The sequence below is a fragment of the Rhea americana genome, unplaced genomic scaffold (assembly GCF_003343005.1).
Source record: "Rhea americana isolate MKP2758 unplaced genomic scaffold, rheAme1 scaffold_172, whole genome shotgun sequence".
NCBI lineage: Eukaryota > Metazoa > Chordata > Aves > Rheiformes > Rheidae > Rhea > Rhea americana.
Genome location: NW_028185839.1, coordinates 1,845,050 through 1,855,636, shown reverse-complemented (window position 1 = coordinate 1,855,636; position 10,587 = coordinate 1,845,050). Strand labels below are relative to the sequence as shown.

At 42.3% G+C, this 10,587-nt stretch overlaps 1 protein-coding gene across 3 annotated transcripts in view; it reads right to left on the bottom strand.

Moving 5' to 3' along the window:
* Window positions 1-10,587, bottom strand: part of NUP93 (nucleoporin 93) — an 84,726-nt gene that overhangs the window by 20,611 nt on the left and 53,528 nt on the right. For all 3 annotated transcript variants that reach the window (XM_085301124.1, XM_085301126.1, XM_085301125.1), the window contains 3 exons: window positions 9,441-9,569; window positions 2,340-2,414; window positions 120-209 (listed from right to left, as the gene is read on the bottom strand). In XM_085301124.1, the coding sequence (XP_085157250.1) occupies window positions 120-209; window positions 2,340-2,414; window positions 9,441-9,569 (294 nt within the window). The remainder of the gene's footprint in view (window positions 1-119; window positions 210-2,339; window positions 2,415-9,440; window positions 9,570-10,587) is intronic.

Genomic DNA, 10,587 nt, shown 5'->3' with positions numbered 1-10,587 from the left:
GGGGGGGTGGGGGGTGGGCAACATCAATATTTTTCCACCAATGTCAGCAAGCTGTTAGCTGTTAAACACAGCTGAAAACAGATTAAATACATCTCCTTAGGTTAACTTATTGGCAGTACCTTATCATCCAGTTCTGCAACAGCAGCACAAAGGTCCACAAGGTTAGGCTGCAGATGTCCATTCACTATCTTCTCATTATAAATATAAATCTGAAACGTATCAAAAGTAAACAAGTTTAACGACGTATATTTCCTCCCTTCTCCCTCCTCGGCCACAGCAGCAAAACCTGAACCAGGCTTCAAGAACAGAGTATCCCCAACAAATCCCTTCTGCTTCCCTCTCACATTAATTGCTCCTAATCTGGATGCAAAAGAGGAGCAGACAACAGCATGAATTGCATGTCCACAGTACCCCAAAGCCCCAGGCCTGCCTGAAGGAGGACAGAAATGCAGCTGCTCGGGGAGTCTGCACGGCAAAGCACTGCACTGAATGCCACGTTAGGCTAATTGCACCTAACTGCTGGAACAAAAGGATCCAGAAGAGACCTGACAGCTGAATGGCAACGACATTCCCCTGCATGGCAGCCTCCTACCTGCTGATGCGAGTGAAACAGAATTTTGCTGTTTTGTGGCAGAAGTATTTGGGAACCCTGACCCAGGAGAAAAGAACATGGGAACCTGGCCCTCCAAAATTCCCTCTTAAAGGAATGCTCCAGCTTTTTTTTTTTTTGTTTGTTTTGTTTTGTTTTAAATCTTGGTGTAACTTTACTACTACTACTACTATTATTGTTTATTCTATTCCCAGCTCAAAGACCTTCCATATTCCAGCTCCCTCCAAAAATAATCATTTGCAGTGCTGGAAAGGAGGTGCTGGAGGACCCCAAGTCCTTCCTTCTCACATTCACTGCTTCACCAACATAGAGATGCTGAGTTCAGGATCCCAGCTGGAACCTAGCRTTAGTGAATCATGTGGACTTCACTGTGCTTCTGCAAAAGTCTGAGCAATGCACAAAGAACAATTAGTTATTTTAGGACAATGCATTTTGCAGCTGAGGATGAACTGGAACAGCATGGACTGCCTGATCTTCAGAGCTGTCCTAACCACCCACTGAAATCCATAGGAGCCCTACAGGATAGCGGCCTTAAAGCTCAGGATCTTCCGTGCTCAGGCAGGGTGGGGTTAAGAAGAGCTGAGCTGCCGCAGGTTTTGCTGAGGGCTTGCCAGCAGCACACGACGGCTGCGTGAACTGTTCTGGTAGCAGAAGTCGGTATGTGAACGCTGCGCTCCCAAGGCACAGCACAAGCGGTTTGCATGCAGACCATAAATCTGATGGGAGTCCACCTGCTCACATCCCGAGAAAAACCGCGACTCTGAGGCTTTCCCTGCCACTAGCGGTGCTAGAAAAGTTGAGCTTTCTGGGTTCACAAAATACTGGGGAATGATGCTGGTAGCGGGGCACAATCACACCGCGAGGAAGGCCCTTACTGCAGGAATATTAGTGGAGATAAAGCAGAATAACACACTAATAACACTCACTAAATCAAATATACGCTATCAGCACAACCACGCACCCTATTTTGTGATTCACTTCCTCACGTGGTTACCATAACTGAATGCAGACGTGGCAAAACAGATGTACAAGCTGCTATCTGGCCGAGCAAAAATGGAGCCAATGCACACAATAAGCGTAATTGTGTGCGAATTAGGCAGCGCTTTGTCTACGTAGTTTTACATATTCCATTTTGAAAAAATCAAGTCCTTAACTTCCATTTTGCTTCCAACAGTGCTGGTAAACAGAACTTCTCAAATAACAAAAGTAACAAATTGATTATGTAAAGATTTATCAGTTTTCCCTGCAGAATCCCCGAGGCACTCTAATGCTGCCAGACATATTAATGCATAGCTGATGTGCTATAGCTCCACATAAGCGATCCTATTAAAACAGCATGTAGTTTGACAAACATCAGGATTAAGACTTCAGCATCTTTTTCTGTAAGAACGAAAGGAATTTAAAATCTCCATTTACATAATTTTACACTTTGACAAGAGTTCTAAATATTTTTTTTGAAGCATAAAAGAATTTCAGTTTACTGTATAAACACAAATGATTTCTATAATCACACACAGTGCTCAGAATCTCCTTTTGATACAAATTATGCAGTGGATAGATAAATACATTTCCAAAAAAAGTCAGGCGAAATTTCTTGTATTTTCCAATTGCATTTTAAACCCAGACAGATGCTTTTGTGCTTAATCTGCCATATTTTTTCTATACATATATCTGTCTCCGCAGAAAATGTTATTAACTGTGCTTTTGCATTCCTTTCCAACACACTCACCTGCCGAGCATATGCCATCTCCACGTTGTCCAAAGAGCTGCGACCTGGAGGGCCCAACTCACCGACATAGTTAGGCTGTTGAATGAGAAGCACAATGGTTATTAAGAGTTTGGGTATTTTTTTCCTCTCTTTTTTTTTTCCAAACTCTTCAGTCTTCATATTCAGTTTTAGTCTTCTGAGTGTTTGCTATACAGAAGGTATGAAACTACTGCAATGCATTTTGCCAGTCTCTTTTCCCAGAGTACAAATGAAAGACTGCACGCTTGACAGAGCTTACCAAGTTCTTCAACTCTTCACAGAGTAAAATGCGCAGTTTCACTGCAATATCCTATTAGGAGACTAATGTAGCTTAAACACAACCCCAAGTTTATGTATAAAATGACAGAAATTCTCCCTACTCAGCACAAAAACCAACCACCAGCTCTCTAGATTTAGGACATCAGTTGCTTTAAATAGTATCTTATAATAGCAATTTGCTTTTGTTTCCTGAAAGGTGCCTATTATAAAGTTCAGTACCTCTCTACAAAGCACCTGGCTTGAGCCTCCATCACAGCAGGGACACAGAACTTGACCATCAGCTCAATGGATCCAGTCTAGCAAGATCTGACATTCTAATTTTGTTCCAGTGCCGTGTTTCAGACGCTCAAAATGGGCCTGCAATACTCAACTATCTCCCCAGAAGTGCCCCTTGGCCAGTCTGCTGCAGGGGGAGGAAGGAAGCTAGCAATCTACTGGACTAAATAAATCATCTTGCCACCCACAGAGCCTATGCCAGGCTTGAGGCATTCTCGTTGTATAGCGGGGGACAGCTCACAGAGTCATAGTGTGGCAAGTCTGTACTCTTTGGGGAAAATTGAAAGAAATTGAAATAAAATACTACCATAATTTTCTTATGCTGTATAAAGCCATTCTTGTAAATGTCTTCATCATCTAGCTATGCCTTCAGCTAAACATGAATGTCCATCACCCCGGTGGAAAAAAACAATCCCAACTAAGTACGCGATACTCGTCAGTTTTTCCAGCCTCCTCAAAATGTGATTCTTCATCTAAGCATCAGCATTACAAGTCTTGGGTTTGAAAAATTTTAAAGAAGTACTATCATTTTAAAGACATCTCCCTTTGAGGTAAGTAGCCCTTTAATATCGCCTGCTTCCATGGTACTGCTACAGCCACGATGGTCTGAAGATAAAAGCAAGACAAGCTTAGTATGGAAGCATAACATCTGTTATTAAGCCCTCCGACAGAGCTGGGACAGGGGAGAAGGAACAGACAAGCTTCTAGGAAAGCAAGCACGTCTTCCACGCTGAAACCGAAGCACCAGCCTTCGACTTCCAGGCGTTAAGCCCAAAAGCTCATTCGACACTCGCAGCCATAGTTGCTCTGATAAGAGATGACACCTCCCCACACGAGCCTTGCTCAGCTCACTTCACGTGTCTAGCTTAGGTGTAATTACGAATATCTAAGCTGGCATTTTACTTCCCCAGGAGAGAGGATGCAAAGCACATAAGCTAAGTACTGGAAGTAGCTGTAAGCAAACACTGAGAACAGGCCTTGGTTTATTACCATATAACCCAGGTTCATCTAGATTCCCTTAAATGGCAATCAATAACTTACTCTGAGAAAGATCAGGTACCTTTGCAGAGTATTAAAACAAAGCTTTTTAACCACCGAAGTAGGTTACGGCTAGCTGCACGTCCTCGTTAGGTATTATACTGCATCTTACCGATACTGTCAAACGGCTTCACTTTCCCTTCTGCCACGTATTCACAGTTCTAGTACGGTAACGTGCAGACGGGATCACCTCCAAGGATTGCTTAAGGACATCTGACTGCCTTTCCTGGAAGAGCTCAATTAAATGCAACCGACTTGCTGCCTTTGCAAACAACAAACCTCAGCAAAGCCCAAATGCAATGGAAAATTATTATTTACACTTTTGTTTAATCAGCCTAAAAATTCAGTTGTGAATGACATCTGTCAGGCTGCAGCACGGCAGGACCCACGCTCCTAAATGACTTGCCCTGCACGGTTTTCAGGGGAAAGAACTGAGGAACAGATGCGTTTTCTCCCGAGAGCAATGCTCTTTAACAGCTCCTCATTTCTTACGAGAAAGAAATGCTGCCTGGGTTTTCACGAGCACCTCGTGTTTTTGCGAACCGTATCCCTCCCCCAGCTTGGAACTAAAATGCTACAAACCTCTGAATTTGCAGGCACGCTGCTGTCAGTCCATGCCCTGAAGCATTTGGGAAGGCCTAAGAGACTGTTTTAATTTTAATTTGATACCAGTTTAACCTACTTTATCTTCTATTGCGTAGCGGCTCCGTTGCACCCCTGAGCACACGTTCTTGCTAAGACGATGGCTATATTTGTCCAAGTCTAGGAATTTTGAATAGAAAAATTTTAAAGCAATTTAAAATTTAAAGCCATATACTATCACAGGATTGCAATGGGAAAAGTTGCTTGCGTTAGCTAGAATTTTAAAGGTAAGGATAAGGGCACTGATATTTATTCAGAAATCATGAAAAATGTGTGGTATTTGTGATTTACACTTTTTGCACAGCATACAACAGTTGACAAAAAAAAAAGGAGATTTGTTTGTTCCTGGTATAATGAGATACAAATATATGAAGGCACCAAAGATGAACCTGGACCATCTTTTTAATCTAAACTATCAAAGAAATTTCTGGAATTTGTTTTTCACTGCATTAATTTCTTGGTAATAGTGCAATTCAAATTATGCCAACCTGATTATAAAACTAGACAGATACGTTTAGATCTTAGATAACATAAGCAAAATATCTTACAACCCTCCCCCAAGAAATCCCATTCTTTTCACAGCTAAACTACACTAAACAGATTCCTGACAGTCAATCCTAACAGACACTGATATTTGAAACTATTTGCATTTTTCTCTCAGTGCCAAATCCTCTGACACACAAACTCCTTTAAACCCACCTAAAAAAAAGACAAATTCTTTGTTCTAAAGAACAAAGAAGCTGTTAAAGCAGGTTTCCCGGGAAACCGGCGTGACAGCACAAATAGCACTTTGCAGCCTTCCCCTATGCTGTGCTAGATAAATTGCAGAGTTATTTAAAGCAGCGCTAAATTATGGACGGTGTCATTAATTACTGATGAGGTTTCATCTTTAACGCAAGAGCAGAAGGGTACATTGCGACTCGGTGTCACTTTTCAATCAGTGCCCAAACACCAGGAACATAAGGAGCGGGGCTGGATTTCCGAGTCTCGTTCCTTTTTCTTCTGCTGTTTTGCAGCGCTGAAGAACATCCATGTGGCTGTTCTGTGCAGAGAACGGAGCATGACTGACAGGTTAAACCCACAGATTAGGATCTGAACCCAAAAGCACATGCCTAAAACTAAAAAACAACTCTTCTAGGGTTCTGGTGTCCCCCCTTCCTTCCTTCTCCAGTTTTAATTTCACCCTAACCAGTATGCTTTGAGGATCACTTTTATTAGCAATCTGGAACAGAAGCAAATTCTTTCAATGATGACTACCAACGTAGGTCCTTCAGGACGAGGAAAAAACCAACCAAACAAGAAAATCCCCTCACCCAAATTCCAGAAATATTTTTCTTACTTTTCTTATGCTTTTATTTCCTGCTTCAAGAGCCATGGGAGCAACTTCAGTTCTTATTTTTTTCCATCTCATACTTGCACTCTGGCTTTTGAATTATTAAGCTTACAAACCCAAGCTCATTGAACCATCTCACAGCTGAGCTAAAAGCAAAACGAAAAACAAATTTGGCAAAACTAAATCAGTGAGTCAGCATGGGGAAGGCTGTTTCCACTCTTCACCTGGAACTGCAGGAAGGGCCGTTTGTGCCGGCAGGCCTTTCGGACCTAGGGACCCATTTTAAAGAAGCTCCTTTGCGGTTAAGGAGGAGATCTGGGGAAGGCGGAGGACATCCTTTAGCAGCAGGTCTGCACTTACCAAGCAGGGGAAAGGTTATTACGAAAGATGTGAGGAAAAGAGCAGCTAGGTGCATCTTAGATGAATCACGTTTTAGGTCATGCTCTTAAGCACAACTGAAGCAGCAAAAGCAGAAAAGGAAAAGCAGGTAGTGCACTAAGCACTGAAGAAGTTTACGCGCACACATGCACGTCCTTCTCCGTAGGCAGTCTGCTGCAGCTTAAATGGCTCTTTTATTTATTTTTATTTATTTATTTATTTTTTAATGAACCACATTTGCTTCTCCCTGCCCTGAATTTTGGTCTCTTCCAAAAGACTCTTCAGAAGTGAAATATTCATTTTAAATATTATCTGCTCCTGAAAACCAGTGGTATATTTAAATCCACTTTGCCTAACGATGCTGCTTTTCAAAGGCATCCTCCTTTATTCGTACTCAGCCGAGCAGGCAGCGTCACTCGTGCATCGAACTGCACGCGCATAAAGATGCATTATTCATCGCCCGCATATGCATATGCGCAGGCACATTCCTTAGCAGAAGCCTAGGCAGACATTTTGTCAGCGCTCCAAATGGCTTGGCCAGCAGATGCAGTGTAAAACTACGCGGGAGACTGGGCTGGAGAGACACCATCAAAATACCCGCTGCTGCGGTGCGGGGGCGGAAAAGCATCTTGCAACGCTTGGGGTTTTAGGGGATTTGAGGGTACGATACAGGGGGCGGGGGGAGGACTGCGGGCAACAGCGGCTCGGTCGCTCCAGGAGCGGGTTGCTCGACAGCAGGAGTGGAAAAGCTGGGGCAAGAGAGGGGAGAAGAGAGAAAAATCTGCAAGAACAAAAGACATACCTCAGAACCTAGTGGAAGAAGACACAGACCAAACACCTATGCTCAAGGTGTTTGTTATCTTGAAGACAAAATTCACGCTTTCCTCCCTTTCCCCGAGAAGCATCTTTTTATTAGTTCTGTTTTTTTTCCTGAGGGAGAAGTACCAGGCTGGTGGACAAGGGGGAACAGAAAATCTTAGTGGCAAGTCCTGTGCTAGCTTCTTTGAAGCATGAGGTTCGCCTATTAATTGGTCTTATTTCCATGAATAATGTGTTGGTATTTCATTCTGCCCAAATTAGCTTGCCCGAAGCTTGAGAATTGGCTCGCAGGCAGACCAGCCCCCTGCTGCATTTGGATCTGTGCCTTTTCAGCTGATTCTCCATCTCCAGAGGATATCAATTAAACCTCTACTATATTCTACAAGCTGTGTCTGTTTGTGTCACACACACACACAAAAAAACTTATTTGACTAGAACAAGGCTTTAGAAGAACAACCTGCTGCGGGGAGGTTAGATAACAGGCTTTTAACTCAGTAGATGCACTTCAAACCTCTCAAACCTTTGACTTCTTGAAGCTAAGACTGGAATATATCAAGGATTTTAAATGCTCTTGAAATGACACACTGATACGATGAGCGCTTTGAAAGGGAGAGTGGACTATTACCAAGTGATAGTGTATATCCAGTCTTTAAACTAGTTTATGAAAACTATTTGATGGGATTTCCCCCCACCACTACGAATTTGATGCTTGGCATCTCAAATGCCTTGGACTGGACAACATCAGATATTGCAACATCAGAAAAGAAGTTTTGCCATTTTAGAGCAGATTATTACATCGCTTCTCCTAGCAGCTGATATCTGCACTTCAAAAGGAAAACCCCAAACCAGTAACTCACAAATCAAAGATGCTAAAAGCTATCAGTACAGCTGTTAAATCTTCAGACTCATATCCCAAGATAATGGGATAGCTGCTTTTAGATTTAAATGAATTCACCCTGCATTATTTAGCATTTCTAATACTGGAAAGCTGGTCAGCCTGCTGAGAAGTCATAGTAAAGTATTAGTAAAATACTTTCTGAAGAAGATAGCTTCTATAAAAAGATGTGCGCTAACTGGGATTAACCTATATTTAAAAAGAGCAGCAATCAGAAAGGGACATTTCATTAACAACTTTAATTATATCCAAATCCCTATACAGGTCATAGCCCATTAACATCAAGGGCTTTTTTTTAATGCAGCTTGCAGCTCCGTAAGTCACTCCAATGTATATACATACATACACACACTATATATATATATATATACATATATATATATATATATATACACACACACACATATATATGTATAAAGGAGGAGGAGGGAATAACAAGGGTATTAAAAACCAGGTCTGTTTTCTGGCCTTAAAGCGCAGCAGCATGCTTCCCCCATCTCCTTCCCTCCCTTCTCAAGGTTACGATCTTGCCTGGAACATCGTGTAATGGGTTGTGACACGACTTTGTGCTCCGGGGATCCCAGATGATGTCCAATGCATCTAGCTCAAACAGGTGGAGTTCCCACAACTTTGCAGGTAACTGTGCCTTATTCCACTTAGAAAACTGGAACATTTTCTTTAAATTTTAGTAGTAGTTTCTTTAAATGTAGTAGTTAGTAGCAGTTAGAGTAGGCTGTTTTAAGTTAAACATTCCTCATGCTACGTTACAAGTTGCTAGTCAATACCTTTTTCGTAGTCTTTGGTCACTACTGGTTATTTTAACCTTGAGTTGCTTAACACTAGAGGTCTTAGAAGCGCAAAACTTCAACGTGCATGAGATGGCATTTTCTGTGAGAAATCAGGGTAACAGGAACACACTTCTTACTTTAATATTCATTTAGGTTTGCCAGGAAACCTGAGAAACTTCATCTCCCTCCTAAGAAAAGCCATAAATCCTGGCAAAATCTGTCCTGTGGTGTATTGATCTAATATGCATTAGCGTGACTAAGGTTCCAAATTGCACATATGCGGCATAATACATWGTTTCAGCAATAAGAGCTCCATTGCCTGTAGCAATCAGTCAATAAAAATAATTTCACAGAATAGCTGGGGTTGGAAGGGACCTCTGGTGATCATCTGGTCCAACTCCTCTGCTCAAGCAGGGTCAGCGGTTTGAAAGGTAAGGGTAAAGGTTTGAAATTTTGCCAGGCAAAGCATTCTGCCAGTCACAGCCATTTTGGAATTAGCTAGAGATTTGATATTGCTCTTTTCACAYAGTTGCATCCACACAATAATCTAAATGTGGTATTAGCAGAGCTGGAATGCTAGCTGTGTGCATGCTGTGCCTGACTACCCGTAGTGTTTGGAAGGAGTTTTGAGTTACCTCATTTTCCTGGGTAAAATCAAGAGCATCTTCCCCTGATGCAAGCAGAGTATGAAGAATTCGTTGTTTCACCTGTTCCCATTCAACCAGCATTGATTCTCGGTGATATTCCTCAGCCATAGCAAAGGTCTGTTGGTGAACAACAGGAGTTAAGGAACATACAGAAAATCCCATACAATGTGCAATCACTAACTAGCTCTGCTATGAATAGACTGTTTTAAAAATAAAATAGAAAATATTAACTAGCTCAGTCAACGTGAGACATGCTGCGTATTATTTTAACGGGCCTCTGGTTCAAGTATAAGGGGATTCAAAAAGCAGGTGCAAGTGAAGCGAAGATAACTCTAACATATTTAGCTGGTAAAACAGTGGATCCTTGCCTCTGCAGTGGTATTACAATACACAGAAACTGTTAWTAGGCTGGAGATCGATAGGCAGAGCCAGTATCCACAGTACCTCGCGACGGCCAGGGAATCCCGTTGGGACATTGCTGAGCTCTCCATTTCCCTCAGCAATTACAGCCGCAACTTCTGCACGAGATGTCTGGGTCTGAACCATCAGCCTCGCAACACCTGAATACAGCCCTAAAGGCACTAACAGCTTTTGTTCTCCGGTTTCACAACGGAGCAGGAGAGAGCACGAAAGGCAGCAGCACACGCTGAACAGAGAGACTCCGTCACGGGACCGAGACGGCAAATGCGGACGACAAAGCTCTGCGCCTTCTGCCCACCCCTCAGCCAGCGACCGTCCTTCCTTAGTGTAGCCGCCGACCACCAAAGAGCGTGTGCACAATTTCCAGGCCATCACCGATCAGCCTCAGCAACCTGAGTGAATTTCTGTACTGGCTGCTAGGTTTTAACCTCCCTGGAGACCCCAGAGCTTTGACTGCTACCATGTTCTGAAGAAAGAGATGCATGTTTATTTCCCATATTTTATTTTGAGGTTTTTACCAGTAAGTTTTTCTTTTAAATAGGAAATAGGTTAGGAATGAAGCTTCCAGAAGAATCTTAAACTAAAAATGAAATTATTAAGGAAAAAAAAAAAATCAACCACTGCCAAAGAACCACAAAGTCTCTCTYAGTTTCAAAGTCAGGAAAGTAAACAGAATAATCACATCCTGAGAGCAAACATACTTTTACCTTTAAAA